General features: G+C 44.9%; 1 protein-coding gene across 5 annotated transcripts; it reads left to right on the forward strand.

Moving 5' to 3' along the window:
- Nucleotides 1-1,223: 1,223 nt before the first annotated feature.
- Nucleotides 1,224-15,505, forward strand: ankrd29 (ankyrin repeat domain 29). 5 transcript variants are annotated; one of them, XM_088642016.1, is made up of 10 exons: nt 1,224-1,756; nt 3,815-3,931; nt 6,069-6,167; nt 9,210-9,308; nt 10,296-10,394; nt 11,341-11,439; nt 12,113-12,211; nt 12,488-12,583; nt 13,840-13,938; nt 15,039-15,505. In XM_088642016.1, the coding sequence occupies exons 1-10, from the start codon at nt 1,745-1,747 to the stop codon at nt 15,120-15,122; spliced, it is 903 nt and encodes a 300-aa protein (XP_088498142.1). In that variant the 5' UTR covers nt 1,224-1,744; the 3' UTR covers nt 15,123-15,505. The 5 variants fall into 5 exon arrangements, with proteins under 5 accessions (XP_088498142.1, XP_088498143.1, XP_088498144.1 ...); XM_088642017.1 differs by having other exon boundaries at nt 1,226-1,756; nt 3,815-3,925; XM_088642014.1 differs by lacking the exon at nt 1,224-1,756 and adding an exon at nt 1,778-2,076.
- The last annotated feature ends 1,990 nt before the right edge of the window (nt 15,506-17,495 follow it).

Here is a 17,495-nt window from a genome sequence, read left to right on the forward strand (position 1 = left end):
TGACGTGTAAAAAGCACAGATACTTTCGGTGTTCAACAGTATCAGTTGCTGTCCTAAAGGTTAAGTTTACTTTAAGCTTATTAACACATTATGTTCCAGTAAATATTTTCTTTACTAGGGCATGTTAGAACAAATACAGGGATTTTTCTTATGCACTTTCAAGGGATATATGAAAAAGAGTCAAAGCTACCAATTTACACTCCTCTCACTCTTTTAAAGTATTTTATTTAAAAGATTTGGAGATTTTTAACGGTGACTGTCCCATCACCTCTTCCCTCTCCCCTTTCCCCTTATTTCGCCCCCGTTCTCCTCCCGCAGAAGGCAAAGGTGATGCAGAGCCCCGGGACAACCCCAGGGCAGTGTCCAGCACCGGCCCCGCGAGCCTCCTCCGGAGCCAGGGCCCCACTGCGCAGCCGGGCCAGCTGGCCCTCTGGTGGCCAGGAGGTGGAGCTGTAACAGGCGGGACGCGGGGCAGGTGCGAGCTGTGCTGTGTGAGACGGCGGACGGCAGCTGGCCGGGCCCACGCAAGCCGGCCGAGTGGGGAGGGAGTCTGGGACAGGGGCAGCAGCCCTGAGCTCGATGGTCCCCATGCCAGTTGATGACGGCAGGGCCTCCCTCGTCTCTGCAAGACCAGCTGCCCCCCGTGCACTCCAGCCCCCCCGCCAGACAACATCCCCGCTGCGCTGGGGATCTCGAGGTCCCTCTCAGGGGAGAGGGAACTGGGGGGCGTCGTGTTCCTCACCCCCCACCCCCCGGGTGTTGGACTGTCCTCTAACCTCTCCCCTTTCTGCTGCTGCTAGGCTCAATAGTGCCAGCAGGGGGGCGCTCTTGCGCTCCCTCGGTCTCCTGGTGAGCTTCCCGCGGACGCCTGTGTCTCTCTCCGCCCTCCCCAGCTATTCTCCTGCGCCGTGCCCAGTTGCCCTTCTGTGATAGCGAGGGCAATTACCCCGGCCATGAGCCTGAACTGCCTTCTTCTCATCCCGTCTTTCCCCCTCGCCCCCCCCCCCCCCCCTATGGAGACCGAGGGCCAGTGTGTAGGGCAGCGTGTTGATGCCACCAGGAAAGAAACAAAATGTGCCCTCAAAAAGTCATAGGTAGGAGTTTTTTTCCCCCTAATTACGACTTCTTTTCTGCCCAAGGGCGCTGCTGTAAAGTATGACATTAGTAACACATTCAATGCGGTGAATGATACAGTAGCTCATCACATCGCTTTACGCTGTCACGGAACTGTAGATAAATGTCCTTCCCCAGACAACTAAGGACGTCAAACTTTTAGTTTTGTACCTGCCCGGTGTCTCCCATCTCCTCACGTCCTCTCAGAAAGAAACGCTCTAATAACGAAACAACGCCAATGACGACAAGCCAAGCCCGTGAATAACACAGCAGCCGGCATGCTCAGTGTTTCAGGCTACCCACGCAGCCGGACCGAGAGCGGGGCAGCGCCTCGGTGTCCTGGGCGAGCCTGTGGCACCTGCCTGGTCCCCACCGTGCGGCGCGTCAGGGCGCCGGAGCCAAGTCGGCGGCGCAGCTGAGACGTCGGGATGCTGCTGTGAGCGGCACTGCAGTGCCTGCCTGGCTGCGGGGGTCACGGTTATCTCCTCCAGCGCCTGCAACGACACGAGCAGAGCTCGGGGCTGGCTTCCCAGCCGAAAACAGCCGGGAAGTCTGCAGGGCGAGACCCACCCTAGCCTGGTCGCTGGTCGTGCATTAATCTCAGATGATTGTCGAATGAGATCTCTGCAGCATGTCCTTCAAGGTAAACTGCGGTTTTCACGTTTTTTATCTTTTAAATTATGGATGGTGTAAATCATGTATAGACACATTATACTGTATGTGTGTACTGTATGTGCGTCGTTATAATTACAGTAATTAACAACATGTTTACACTCCGTGCGCCTAACTTTGTGGACCCAGACACTTCTTATTTCGTTCGTTTTGGGATGCTGATGTGTATTTTTAACTGCCGCTGGATCACTGCGCAGTAAACTCCTTCCTGTTAATGGGATCTCCCCGCTGTCCTTCAGTGCTTGCACGGAGCCACGCGTGAATCGTGCCGGGATGCCCTTAAAGCCGAAGGTTAGGTATTTGTGAAATAAACGGATTTTGAAGTGGGGCTTAGTTTTATGTGCTCATTTCGCAGAGAGATACTGTAACCGCCTGGTGTGACCACGATAAACTCAGGAGGTTACTTTGCAGATTAATGCCTGACGTCATGTAAAAAAAGCGCAAGACCAGGGAAAGAAAAAAGAATAGTCGCATACTGTATAGTCGCATAGGAAATTATGTTACATTATATTACCAAAGTACGTGAACGTATCTTTCACGACTAATCATGTAAAGATGTCAATCAGCACTTACAAATACGATGTCAGTATTATTCTAACATTATGAATTGTTTAATAAAAAGATGTGGTGAAATAGGCTCTTTTCTCAGTTCCATAACATACAGTACGGGAGCTGAAGATGTCAGACCGTCTGATTGAAAGGAAGCTGTAAAATACATTATAGACAATCATTAGTTTAAATAGACATGTTTCAAGGCAATAAGATTCAGGCAATCATCTGACAGTCAAAACAGTTTCTAGGATATATAAATCCATGTGTTTACCTACAGTATCTGTGGTTGTTTTGCCCCGTTGATAACTATAAACCTAAAAACGCTACAGAGAAGCTAGAACAATAATCTAGCTTCAGCCTGTATTCCCTTTCTAGTGTTCTTTCAATGTCCTGCTGTTGTGCTGTGGCCTGTTCTACAGCTGTAAGGAGTACAGCATGGAAAGGTGGTACAATTGACCTGGACTGATTAAGATTAAGCTCATACCTTCTCGTAATTAGACAAGAAGTCAGGATTGCTCTTGCGAATATTTACGTCCAGTGCTTCATAACAATTGTCTGTAGCTGTTCGACACCAATCGTTTATTTGCGTCGCAGACTTATTTAAACAAAAGCTTAGTCTTTCAGTTACACTAGATGCAATTTTTAATCAACAAATCTCAAATCACTTACAAGGGAAAATAACCTTTTTAGTTAAATCCGCACAGTGGGGCTAACAATTTAAAACCATAATTTCTCAACTGCCCCGTACTTAAAAAAATGTAAAGATGTGCTATTCATTCCAGGATCTTTGGCTCAGTTTGCATTTGCAGTAGAAGATTCCAATGAATGCATATGAAAGTTATATAAGAGCCTCTCAAATAATAATTTAGTAGGTACAGCACTACCACCATTACTGTGCTTGTTCGTGAGTACACAGGCCTGCCCTGGGTGAAGCTGAGTGTCCGTGTGAGCATGACTAGGCGTGTGTCCCCGATTTCTGCTGTGTCAGATCTGACGTGCTGCTGCCACGGCGATTCTTGCTGAACAGATCTGGAGACTGTGTGGAGCTGCCAGACTGCATGTACCACGGCCTTAATATCATTTTGCAGTGGACAAACGTATGTCTTACAATGGAAATTCTTCGTCCCTTAGCTATTGAAAAGCCCTTTTATGTATTTCTTGATAGCCCTGTTTACAACATCCATTTACAGGTATGTGCAGCATAGACATTTTTGTGTTTTGCCAAGAGAGTTAAAGCAGCCAAACTCCCACATCCAGTAAACTGCGGCAGCTTCTTGACTAGATTGGTGCAGGTTAAGAATTGATTTGTTTTTTACCTCTACTATACTGTATATCCCTTTGTTGACTTGGTTCTTCTCCGTGTTTCCTTGTTTTGTTTTGTTATTGTCTTGGTCATGAAGTAAGGGGCTTGTATTCTCACCTGGTGTGTGCGTGCTCTTATTCACTTGCTGTCTTTGTTTCTCCTGTGTCTGGGCAGAAGGAAACGCCGCTTGCCAATGCTGTGTTTTGGGCAGCGAGGAAGGGGAACCTGGCTCTCCTGCAGCTGCTGCTGAACAGTGGTCGAGTAGATGTGGACTGCAGAGACAGTGTATGGGTGTGCATGAACCTGAACTACGCCCTCTGTCCACACACTGCCCACCCACTGTCCACACCCTGCCCACACACTGTCCACACACTGCCTGACTCCTCACTGTCCACACACTGCCTGACCCCTCTGTCCACACCCTGCCCACCCACTGTCCACACACTGCCTGACTCCTCACTGTCCACACCCTGCCCACCCACTGCCCACCCACTGCCCACAGCCTGCCTGGCCCCTCTATCCACACATTGCCCACCCCTCTGTCCACACCCTGCCTGACCCTCACTGTCCACACACTGCCTGACCCCTCTGTCCACACCCTGCCCACACACTGTCCACACACTGCCCACCCCTCACTGTCCACACCCTGCCTGACCCTCTGTCCACACACTGCCCACCCCTCACTGTCCACACACTGCCTGACCATCTGTCCACACACTGCCTGACCCTCTGTCCACACAATGCCTGACCCTGCTGTCCACACCCTGCCTGACCCTACTTTCCACATAATGCCTGACCTCCCTGTCCACACACTGCCTGACCCCCCTGTCCACATCCTGCCTGACCCCACTGTCCACACCCTGCCTGACCCCACTGCCCACACCCTGCCTGACCCCACTGCCCACACACTGCCTGACCCCACTGCCCACACACTGCCTGACCCCGCTGTCCAGACACTGCCTGACCCCACTGCCCACACCCTGCCTGACCCCACTGCCCACACACTGCCTGACCCCGCTGTCCAGACACTGCCTGCTGGAACACACAGCTGTTCCTAATCACCATCATTACAGAAATTAGCCCTGTACATCAGACTCAAACCCCTCCCTTCACATTCATCTCCTGCATCCCTCCTCCATCCCATCTCCACCCTGCAGCTCTGAATGGGGTTCGAGTCGCATCGCCCTGTGGCCAGCAGGCTGCCCGTCGACCAAGCTAGCTAGTGCAGCATTTCACCCTTCTGAAGAAGCACACCAGCTGACTGCACCATTAATCAGACGCAGGCTTCTGCTGTGCATGTGCTGCTGTAACAGTGCGGGAGCAGGAGGAGCCGCGGCGAGCGCCGGTTACTGTCAACGCCCCGTCTGAGGGGGTGGAGGCACTGACGTGAGGCTAGCAGAAACCCCCCCAAAAAAAAGAAATAAAGAAACAGAATAAGAAACACTACTTTGCACAGCGGCATCCAGACTGAATCATCCCTATTCAGTGGGGTCCACACTGGAAGAAAAGGAGGGCGAGGTGGAAAAAAAAAAGAAGAAAAAACATGGCCTCAACGCTCTCGTCACAATCCCCTTCCGGGGTTGTCGGTGGAAGGTTGTCCCCTTGCGGGGGTCTGCTCGTCCATCCAGGAGGAGCTCCGTGTGTCTAAAAGGGCCCCTCAGCTGCGGCTCGTCCTTAATCAGCCAGGACAGCTGGGGTTACTAAGGCAACGCATCACCCTTAATCTAGGGCTCTGCCTCCACACTGAACAAGCTCCCATGTTATGCCACACCGCCAATACATATCTAGAATAAAATGAACTGGTTGTTCTGTTACAATGATTGTTAAATCATTAGTGTAGAGGGGCCGCCTTTTCCTCTTGGCTACAGCCTGTCACTTTCAGGTGGGAGCTGCACTGCAGGGGTAGATGAAATTTGTCCCCTATAATAATAATAATAGTGCTCTTCCTTTGCTCCTTCTAGCCCTCACATCACTCTTCAGTAGATTTGCCCACGATATGGGTAATATACGTATCTGTATCTTTATTACTGCATGGATTCTTGGTTTAAACAGAGTTCCTTTGGCTTGATGAGATTGGATAAAATTAAATGTCATTTGAACTGGATTTGAAATCCTCTCCAGTGCTTCTATACAGCACATTTTGGGCAACCAGGGGATGTTTATGCAGGACAGTTGAAAGAAGCTGTAAGAACACAGGCATTTGCATCTGAAATAGAGCACGTGGAGAATGGCAGGAAGAAGCTGCAGTGTGGGAGAGAGTGTGAAGGGCGGACTGCAGTAAATTAGCGTTGTATGCAGCACGTGGAGAAACCGGCGAGGCTGTGTTGTGGAGGTGTTCGCACTTCTTTCGCATCACTGAGAGTTTTCCTCAGAGAGCCGGAGCTGCTGCGCACCGCTGATTGGAGTGTGTTCTGCGTTCTGTGTTCAGCTAGGAACGACGGCCCTGATGGTGGCGTCCTACAGCGGTCACTACGAGAGCGTCAGGGAGCTGATCATGCAGGGCGCAGACATCAACCTGCAGAGAGAGGTAACATGTGAGCCCGGCGAGGGGCTATAGGCTGTCTCGACTTCCGCGCCACCTTTTATTCTTGAACTCTAGAGCAGAGGTGGCCGAACCGCAGTACTTGTAGATTGAGAACTGTGCTAGAGCTGGAACTTGATCGAATTTGTTTTCTGATGGCAGAGACCATGATCATTTTGACAAGGATAGCAGCGCTAAAGAGCAAAAAGGTTATTTTATTTTTATGCACATTAGGTTTAAAATTAAGCCCGACCCAAAACTAATGCTAAGAAGCATCATATTTGAATTCACTGAACTTTGCTCACAAAAACAGGGTCATCCATTGCATTAGAAAGGTAAAGCTACTGCTCTTAAAATGTGCTCTTATTTCTAGAACAAAAACCCTTATCATTACTTTTAATCCAAAGTGCATCCCCAAAGGTAGTTGTGAGGTTAACTGATAACTTCAGTTATAAGGGCCACAGCAGTTACAGCAGTGATTCAAATCATGTTACTTTCGGCACCTCTGAAGGGAATATCCCAAAGACGATGTGCTTGCGCATGTGGAACAGAAGCTGGTGTTGTTGAGGGAGATTTTGTTGCTGTTTATCTAACATCAAGTCACAACCACAGATTATCGGTAGCATCTTCTCTGGTATCGCTGAAGTTCAGTGTTGCTGAAAGATTAGGAGCTGTGGATTACACAGCAGTGAGATTAGCTAAACCTCCAGTGACTGTGTCCTGCCAGGACTTCGGTAGATTTTCCTTCTGTGTGCTCCTTGCTTCTGTAAACACTGCCCGCCTGCAAAGGATGTGTATTCATTATGCTAACCATAATTACAGGTAGAACACCACTCATAATCTCAACTTGTTTGCATGCTAGCAGCAACCAAGACAATTCGGGTTAGACTCAGGCAGTTCAGAGCCTGAGTCAACATTGTCTGTGTTTGATGAGTCTCACTTTCTTGAAACCCAGATCACTCTTCAAAGGCTGTTAGGTGGTCCAGTGATTAAGGTGGTTCCCACCCCCTGGTCTTTAGCAGTTACTTCAAATTATAGTTTGTGCTCAACACTTATTACAGAGGGTGAGTATCCAGTTTTGTCTGGCTAATTATATTGCTTTTATTATCTGGCTACTTTAAAATACGTGCTGTGTAAGTTCTTTTTAAATCTGAAAGATATAAATGCATTTGAAACCTTGAATGCAGACAGCAATAATTTTAATAGATCACAGACAGTGGGCAGAAACATTAAACATTATGCATTATAGATGAGAGGCCTCTCTGTAGAAGAGTTACTTTTGAAAAGGTATTGCCTAAGAGACCAAATACTGGCTAATGGCTTTGTGAGTATTATCTGTATCCATCACTTTACTATTAGCAGCAAAATGTTTTTAAAGGAATCTTTGTTTATTTGAATTCTTCATAGGTTCAGTGGTAAATAGGTACGATGTGGCTCTCTGGATACTCTTTAATTTATGTAACAGAGCTCTTATTATAATTCATAATAGTAACGCAAAAGTGTTGGCTTTTTGGATCAATGGTTTTCATGCTGCATGTTGTTTTCACAGCTAATGGAATGGTATCGTTAACAGCAGGAAAAATAAATCCTACTTGCAGTACCTCTAGCTGGAGATAGTCTAATGTACTGTACATGGTCAGGACACAGTTAATTACGAAAAGTTTAGGGTTGTCTATAACTGAGAAAGAACTGTTTCAAATAGATAAAACGGTATGTTCTATGGCAACTGTCCATTGAATTTCCTCTCCTTTAATGGGTATAACTGAGTTTGTTACAATGAATATGAGTTGAAAATATACAGTAAACTGGGCAGAAAGAAACATGGAACTGCAACAAGTTCAGGAAGTTTGTATCATGACAGGTGTTAGTGTATGTCCCCTTCCTCTGTTGGAAGCAGCATAGATTCCTCTTGTAGAGCCTGCAGGTGATTGTTCACTGGGCTCTGAGCCATGAATTCCACACCTCCTCCCAACTCATCCCGGCTGGTGAATAACGTATCCATGGCACAACTGTTCCATTCTCACCGCCCGGGAGAGCTCTCACGCCACCAGCGAGGGTGTGTGCGATCCCACTGGAATGGTGTCATGTCAGGATGAGCCCACAAGAAGCACAGCAGATGAGGTTTTGGGCTTGACCCATGTAGCACTGTGTAGTCGGGCTGCCAGCAATCTCTACATGTGGAGCTCTGCAGCAGCAGGACACTCCTGCCCAGATCATCACTCACTGACATCCACTGTGGTGATCGTCACAAGACCTCGATTTGTAACTGAAGACGATTGGGTTCCATTGCTTGCAAGACCGCCTAGGGTGTGGCTTCAACACATCAAAGGCACAAATACATTGTTCTCCCGATAAGTGGTTCATACTTATTCCTTTCTGCATTTTGTGCTCTTGGTTTTCACCAGGCTGGGTATTCAACAGATTGTATATCAGCTCAACACCTGAGCCCAGTCATCTCCGTGACTAATGAGACAATTTCGTGCTTATGAAAATCACCCATGGTCAATCATGAAAGATCAGTTTATCAAAATGAGAGCACAAACATTTAATCAATATTCAGAATACGTACCCATAATATATGCATAAATAAAGTGAAAAGTGCCTTAAGATGTTCAGTATATATACACAACGTACTTAAAATCTTTGGCTCAAAGATGGTAAATATAATTTAATAAACTACAACTGGTAGGAATCATGTTTAAGAAATGTTTTTTTTTTTGGAAAGTAGTAAAGACACTTTGCACTTTACCAATTTGCAAATGCAGAGATTCTTGCTGAGAGATTACACAAAGGGTGGTGGGAGTGTGTAACAAGCTACCCAGCCTTGAGGGTAAAGCCAGTACCCAGGCTTCTTCCAAATGGCCTCCTCTCATTTTTAACCTTTCAAATGAATGTACAGTACAAATGCCATTTTGATTCACTTTCATTACAGAAATGCCAAGAAGAAAAACAAACCAAATTCAAGATCTGGTGTTTTCTGAGTTCTTCTGTGAGAATAAACACAACCTGGGTGCTGAATGTGTCCTTCATGTCCATTCTGTTCTGCAGACAGGGTCCACTGCGCTGTTCTTCGCTGCACAGCAGGGGCACAATGACATTGTGAAGCTTCTCTTTGAGTTTGGAGCCTCCACCGAATTTCAGACCAAGGTTTGAACGCCATCTGCCTAGAATTACACCATCACATACACCGTATAACTGTGTCATGACTTGCTAAAAGGAAAAGATATATTACTTCTAAAAGATACGAACAGCTTCTGTAGTGGACATTTAGTCATTCTTAATAACAAGTTGATGGACCTGAAACAACTGTTTTAATGAGTCTGTTTTCCATTAACAAAATTAATCAGTAATGCTTGTGTTCTAGTGTGACAGCATGACTAATATTTGATTTGAATATTTCAATATAGTACATTTTTATTTTCTTGTAATACTAAAATACATCTTATTCAATATGAATTATTACGATACAGTGCTCACAGTGCGGTTCATAGCTACCCTAATGCCTTCTTGTCATTAAGTTTTGGAACAATGTATTAGATAACATATCATCTTTACTTGTAGTATTCCAATTACCCAAGCTGTTTATTTATGTGGTGATCTTTAATTTACCAGTTCATCCTTCAACTCTTCTCAGCTTCTACTTCTGTCAGTCACAAAGGGGAAAGAACATGATCTTACTGAATTGGAAGCACAGGCCAAACACGCCCGTTAGCCAACAGCCAACAGCTTCACCTAACAACTGAACACACATCTCTTGAAAGACCTGCTGCATCTTTGCAGGATAGGAGGAATGGATTTCAGAGTATCTGGAACAAGTTTCAGAGTATCTGGAATGGGTTTCAGAGTATCTGGAATGCCTTGTATCTTTTCTACAATTATTTTGAGTGTTGATGTCTCAGATTTCATTTTCTCCAGCACAGACCATGTAGGTGAAATTATGTTTCAAATGTGTTATATCTGGAATTATCTTCCCCTCATACAAACCGTAACTGTTGGTGACAGGTACAGTTATTAATTTTTGTGCTTAATATTTTTCCTCTTTATGTCACATGTATCATATGTGCATGTACATATATGCTGAAAATAAAAGGCTCTTATATAAAAGGCTTGACTAATTCGGTGATATGCTTACAGGACGGAGGCACTGCCTTATCAGCAGCCTGTCAATATGGTCACACAAGCGTGGTAGAATCCCTGCTAAAACACGGCGCTAATGTCCATGACCAGCTAAACGTGAGTCCCACTACTGTCTGTAATTTTGGAAGTAGGATTTCCTCTGTGCCATACGAGGACACATCCTCTCCCAGGCCTAACAGCTAGTGGTGCTTCAGTTCATTAAAAACAGGCATTGGAAATGCTTCCAGAAAGATGCAGTTTGTTTACGTGTTAATCAAGTCACTCCTTTGACTAGGCAGAGGAGGACCGGGAAAGGAAAGTGTTGTATTAGCCTTCCTAACTGCAAGGGTGCTGTCTTTAGCCAATTGTAATTGTCACCACTAGAGGGGGCACAAAACTGTGAGTCTACCAAAAATACCAGTATCCTGCTCTGAACTTAATAATAATAATTGGTTACACTTATATAGCGCTTTTCTGGACACTCCACTCAAAGCGCTTTACAGGTAATGGGGATCCCCTCCACCACCACCAGTGTGCAGCCCCACCTGGATGATGCGCCAGTACGCTCCCCACACACCAGCTCTCAGTGGGGAGGGGAGCAGAGGGATGAAGACAGTTCAGAGATGGGGATTATTAGGAGGCCAAAGAGAAATTTGGCCAGGACACCCCTACACTTTTCGAGAAATGCTCTGGGGATTTTAATGGTCACAGAGAGTCAGGACCTCAGTTTTACATCTCATGCGATATACGGGGCCTTTTTACAGTACAGTGTCCCCGTCACTATACTGGGGCATTAAGACCCACTCAGACCACAGGGTGAGCGCCCCCTATTGGCCCCACTGACACCTCTTCCAGCAGCAGCCTCAGCTTTCCCAGGAGGTCTCCCATCCAGGTACTGGCCAGGCTCACACTGATGAGCTTCAGTGGGCTGCCAGCTGTGAGTTGCAGGGTGATATAGCTGATGATATGGCCAACTTCTCTAATGAAAGAATATTTACCATTATATAAAAGAGGTTGACGTTGTTTTATCACATCACGGTGTATTTCGGTATTGGTTTACCAGGATGGAGCCACTCCCCTCTTCCTTGCTGCCCAAGAAGGGCACGTCACTGTCATCCGTCAGCTCCTTTCTTCTGGAGCCAAGGTCAACCAGCCGCGAGAGGTAAGAACATCTCCAGAATTAAAACACTGCTTCTGATAGAAATAATAGTGTACTACATGCCTTCCTACACTCCTTTTAAGGTAACAGTACCATTTGCTCTGCTGCAGAGTATGCAGGACTGTCACAGACTGCAGAATATTTTTAAAATTATACTTGCTTACTTTAAGGCCTTATCTTATACTATGCTTTCACAAATAAAGGGGCAAGTTGGGTTATAAAGGAACAGGTGAAGGTTTATTTTGGCTTTTTGGCTGTGGGGCCTTCTTCAGGTGTCTGGAACAGTGCCCCTGTTCTCTCAGTGTCCAGATAGTGTCCCTGTTCTCTCATTGCCCAGACAGTGTCCCTGTTCTCTGAGTGTCAGTGCCCCTGTTCTCCCAGTGCCCGGGCAGTGTCCCTGTTCTCTCACTGCCTAGACAGTGCCCAGTCCCTGTTCTCTCAGTGCCCAGTGCTCCTGTTCTCTCAGTGCCCAGTGCTCCTGTTCTCTCAGTGCCCAGTGCCCCTGTTCTCTCAGTGCCCAGTCCCTGTTCTCTCAGTGCCCAGTGCCCCTGTTCTCTCAGTGCCCAGTCCCTGTTCTCTCAGTGCCCAGTGCCCCTGTTCTCTCAGTGCCCAGTCCCTGTTCTCTCAGTGCCCGGACAGTCCCAGGTCCCTGTTCCTAACCTTGTCTCTCCTGCAGGATGGAACGGCTCCACTCTGGATGGCAGCGCAGATGGGACACAGCGAAGTGGTGAAGGTCCTTCTGTTGCGAGGAGCAGATCGGGACGCAGACAGGAAAGTACGCCTCTCCGTTGGCGCAGTGGGAGAGTGTTTCTCGAGACTCTTTGTGCCGTGGATCAGTCTTATAGAAGGAGGGTTATCTGTTCATTTCCTTTGAGATCTTCTCTGGTGTTCTTAATTACTGTACATTGGATTTACCACTCATTTATCTCAGTTGCACTTTCCAAACCACTGTCAAAATGCTGTTTTATGTTATTTTAGGTTACATATACCTGCAGTATACAGTATGTTCTACAAACCATTACACAGTAACTGTTTTCTATGTGCTTTAAAGGATGGATCCACAGCTCTATTTAAGGCGGCTTACAAAGGGTATAATGATGTCATTGAGGAACTTCTCAAATTCTCCCCCTCTCTCCGCCTTCTGAAGGTGAGGCGCAGGACGATACTGTATTCCGTTTTCCTGTTCCTTCTCCTCCCTGGGAACAATAGGCATGTGTGGGCTGACTGACCCTGAGTGTTGACTTCGGCTCCTCTGGGTGTAGTGTTTGAAAGTGTGGGAGAGGACAGATCCCGCTCTCTGTGCAGTCCTGGGGTTCTGCCACTTCCTGGTACCACACTTTGTGTGATTTTTCACGTTCTTATATTTGCGACTAGTCAGTTCATTTTGAAACTTTGATTTTTACAAACAATAATTACTTAAGACACATACAGTGCAGCCTTCTTATGGTGTCCAATTTTGACAAATTAAGAAATAATGACAAAATATTGCCAAAATAAATATTTACGTTAAGAATTTAATCAAACTCTGAATACTCAATCTGAAGACTTGAAGGAATAAGATAAGTTACTGTAATTGTCAGCAGAAACTAAAAGGAAAAAACTGAAAATCTGGATTGCATAATTATTCAGACCCTCAAATAATGACCCGTCAGTAATTGATGGAAACACCTTGGGCAGCAGGTACAGCCGCAAGTCTTTTTAGGAAAATCTCTACCAATGTTGCAAACCAGTGTAGATCAATTTTTAGCCATTCTTCTTGGCTGAATTGCTCAAGCTTTCAGATTACTTTGGGATCCCCCATGGACATCAGTGTTCAAGACTTCCCATCAGTTCTCGGTAGGATTCAAGTCAGGACTTTGACTTGACTGGGCCACTCAAGGACTGTACAAGTTGCATTTGGCCTCATACTGGGCACCCATAACCAGTTTCCTCTTCGCCTGGCTTCTCACTCAATAGGAACAGCCTCATTTAGGCAGTGTCTGGGTGCAAACGACTTTAAAACCTACACAATCATGGCTTTTCCATTTTTTACTCATCATCTGATTATTTTTTATTTTTTACTTTGAATGCATCAGGTAGGTTGTCTATATAATATCAATTGCTACTTCAAAGAGTCACGACAGCAAGCGTCAAAGTAACAAAAGGTGAGAACTGTGAAGGTTCTGAATGCTTATGTGAGGCACTGTAAATATTTTAAATATATGAATGATTGTTATTTTGTTTGTAATTTCCGTATTTCCTGCTGATATAGTTTGTACTACAGTACAAGAGGCTGGGGTGTGTTTATTGGGTTGACATGGGGTAACATTCTTTAAGTTACCCCATGTCAACACCCACAACTGAGTGTGTGCCCATGTCTCCAGAACCGTGTAGTGTTTTGCTATATTTCTTTTTCATCACCAGAATGGATCAACAGCCCTCCATGCAGCTGTAATGGGAGGAAATGTAAGAACCGTGGTGCTATTGCTCGGTGCTAATGCAGACCCTTCACTACAAAATAAGGTATACAGAAATGTTCTGGTCTTTTCACCCTCATGTACATCTATTTGTGTCACAAAAATAGATTCACACGTGAAGCATGCGCAGTGCATCCTTCGCTAGTAAAGAAGAAATTGCACACTTGTGAGAAATAACATTGCTGATTTGCAAAAGACACCGGTAAGAACACAATCCTATGATTTAAAAAACGGAAAACCACTTTGTGCTTTGCACAGAGCTCCTAAACTTTCATGTCAAACTTTATATGAACGTTCATTTAAATTATCTGTTCGCAACTATAAAAGCTTCAGTGTAATGCTGACAAATTTATAAATATTCCCTTTCGACTGGTAGGTAGATATTACTGTCCTTTCGCAGCACAAGTGAAAGCATATACAAGCTTATACACAGGCACATGCAGACAAATGTACAGTATAAATGTATATCTTTCAATTCAATTCAAAATACTTTATTGATCAGCAGAGGGGCAAGCAGTGCAACATGCAGCACAAGACAAAAACAAAGACAAAAAACACAAAAAACACGGCTAAGAAAAAGGTACAGTATACATACTGTAGATATAACTGCAAACAGACCACAGAAGTGACTGAAAGTAACAGTGTGTAGGTATTAAAGTACTTGCACATGTGGGAGGGACTCTCTCCAATAGACGTCATGTTGATAGACCTCTTTACCATTATTGTTTGCAAGCCTGACGGACTCTGGAATGAAGCTAAATTCCATTTTATTTGTCCTACGCTGTGGACAGAGAAAACATCTTCCTGAAGTAAAAGTTCAAAAGGCAGATGAAGGATGTTAGATGACTCTTCAGTGACGGCACAGGCCTTCCTCGGAATCTGCTAATCATTGGAATTTAGAGTGGAAAGCATTTTCCTTTGTTCTCGTCAACTGAAACCTGCCTGTTACTATAAATATTATTTTTAAGTCACTTAAGTCTGGAAGAACAAAAGCTTTGCCATGAATGTATATACAGGGAAACAAAACACAAAACACAAAACAAAGTGATTACTCAAATCATGTGCTTTCAATTTCATGCACTGCCTAGTGTAATTGCTGGTATCTTTTCTAAATAAGAATTTGCTCTTCTGTTCTGTGTGTTTTAGAATAATGAGCTGCCCGCTGACCTCACAAAAAACGAGCGCATTCTGAGGTTGTTACGGACAAAAGTCCCACACAGACCCAGCTGATGACGCTTGGCCTTGACCAGGGACTTTGGAAGAAAAGGAACGCTGAAGTCCTGTCATTGAAAGTCTCTTAAACACGCAAAAGCAAGGATCACGCAAAGGGCGATGTCAGTCATCGGATTTTGGTGCTTGCTTTCAGAACAGCTTAAGGAAGCTTGTATTAATAGCCATAACATTAAAAGCCAAGGAAAGAGATGTGAAACATGTGGAATGAGATGAGAAACATCAGCTTTCTGCAAGTCGGGATTTCTGCACACCCCTTTCCAGAGGAGATGCTATCTACAGTATGCTACACAAATCTCAAAAACCTTTTCCCCTGGTGCTGTATATTCAGAAATATTTTGCAAACTCAAGTGCATTGTTTGTAATAAAAGTATTCAACTGTATGTTTGTGGAGTAAAATACTTTAAAAAAATGACCAAAGATATTTCAAAGAGCTGTGATTATAAAGGTGTTTGATACACTTGGTAAACGGCTAAGGGCATCTGTTTACGTGCCATTTGGAAACGTGGGAAACATATGGCACCGAGCTGTGTTAAGGAGTGTATAGCTCAAGATACGATATTTACAAATTAGTTCAGAAACATTGAAATGGTGCTCTGGAAATGGAGAGGACCGTGCTGTGGTGAGTTAACCAGTTCTTGGTCAAACTCAATATAGGCTTTGATTGACTGTCATGCTGGAGTGTCGGATGTCCAGATAAGCTTGAGGACAGGACAGGACCAGGGCTTTGTCCAGAAGGTGCTGGCCATTGCCTGGTACTACCTGGGTGGATGGAGTTTGTGATTTCCCTGATCCCCCCAGGGGCCCTGGTGCCCGGAGGCGCAAAATAACCACGCGGGCTCTCGCCCTGTTTCAGAGGGGCCGTGCGTTCTCTCCTTGTACAGGCCAACTATAACACTCATGAACATGTGCAAAAACCTCAGCTTCCTGGGTTTTCCTACTGCCATTCCGACGTGTGGCAAGTCAGTGTCCTCTTTTTGTGGGTCACCCGCACTAGTTGCTTCTCCCTTGCAATTTGGCCACGAGCGCTACATGCATGGAGCCGACTTTGAATGCCTGTTCATTACCACTCATCTCACACACGTGGCGGCAGGTTATCCACTATCTGACAGGCCTGCCACAAGCCTTGAATTTCTCAACAATGGGCACTACTGTGGAAAGTGGTGGGTATGGCTTTTTTGGTGGACTCTTTTATAGTCAACCCGCCAACTTGTGGAGCTAAGAGAGCATTTGCCTGCAGGCTTTGGGGAGCTTAACCCTGACAACACATGGTACTACTGTACATGAATGTCAGCTGTGTGTTACCGCCTTCTATTCCCCAGGGAAACAGGAAACCTTCAGAAGCTTCTATTTAGTTCCGGGTTTCGTTGCCGTCCCAAAGGGCAGAATGTTATTACAGACTTGTTTTTGTTTCATTTTATGTAAAGGAATACTAAGAGGAGTGAATAGGTGTGGGCTGTGTTTTCTGGAAATCGTTTAATTGTGATAAATGCAGATTTGCTCCATGCAATGCTATCACAATTACAGTTGAACAGTTTTAGACTTCTTTAAGCAAGACACATTATCCAATATGTAATATGTTCCAATTTATTTGGGTATGGGGGGTATAAGTAAATCTTGAGGCCACTACAAGTTTACTTTTCTTACTACATCCATGTGTGTGTAAAACATACAAAGGCATTATCCTAAAAGAATATTTAAAACATGTTATTGTTTTTTTGTTCCCTGTATATAGTCCTAATCATGTAGCTTTGATTAGGTTCAAGTGGGGAGCAGTCTCAGCATGCAAGCTGTTACATACTGTATCATTGATGGTTATTATGAAAGTTGTGCTTATTTACTACTTGTTAGACTTACAAGGGAAAATAAAAATGTCCTTACATGCAATGCCTTGCTTTATATTCTTGCTTTATATTTTTTCAATTGGTGGGGTGCATACCTTTTTGCAGCTTACTCAAGGGTCTTAAACAGCAGCTCTAAATACCAGCTGTAGTGTTATATTTTATTTTACATTTGATTTCTGCACTCATAGAAAAGTACTCCTAAAAAAATGCTGTGTGAAATAGGATAGTTTATGCAATTACAAATGCTCGTGAAAATATGAGCTTCCAAACGTCTTGAAACGTTAACCTTGGGAAACAAAATGTACTGTGCTTTGACTGATGTTACTAAAGATGATCTGCTTTCAAAAAGCACCATTTACTTCTTCAGCTAGCAGTAGCAGCGGTGTAAGTTACAAACCCCCCACCAGAGGTCAGTATTTTTCTGTATATATGCTTCGCGGGCACTCAGAGATATCGTGTAGTACCGCACTGCAGCCATACATTATGTTGCACATTTATCTGTTTTTTCCATTGTAGACGAGTAAAAGTC

Source organism: Lepisosteus platostomus, chromosome 8 (genome assembly GCF_059453375.1).
Source record: "Lepisosteus platostomus isolate fLepPlt1 chromosome 8, fLepPlt1.hap1, whole genome shotgun sequence".
NCBI lineage: Eukaryota > Metazoa > Chordata > Actinopteri > Semionotiformes > Lepisosteidae > Lepisosteus > Lepisosteus platostomus.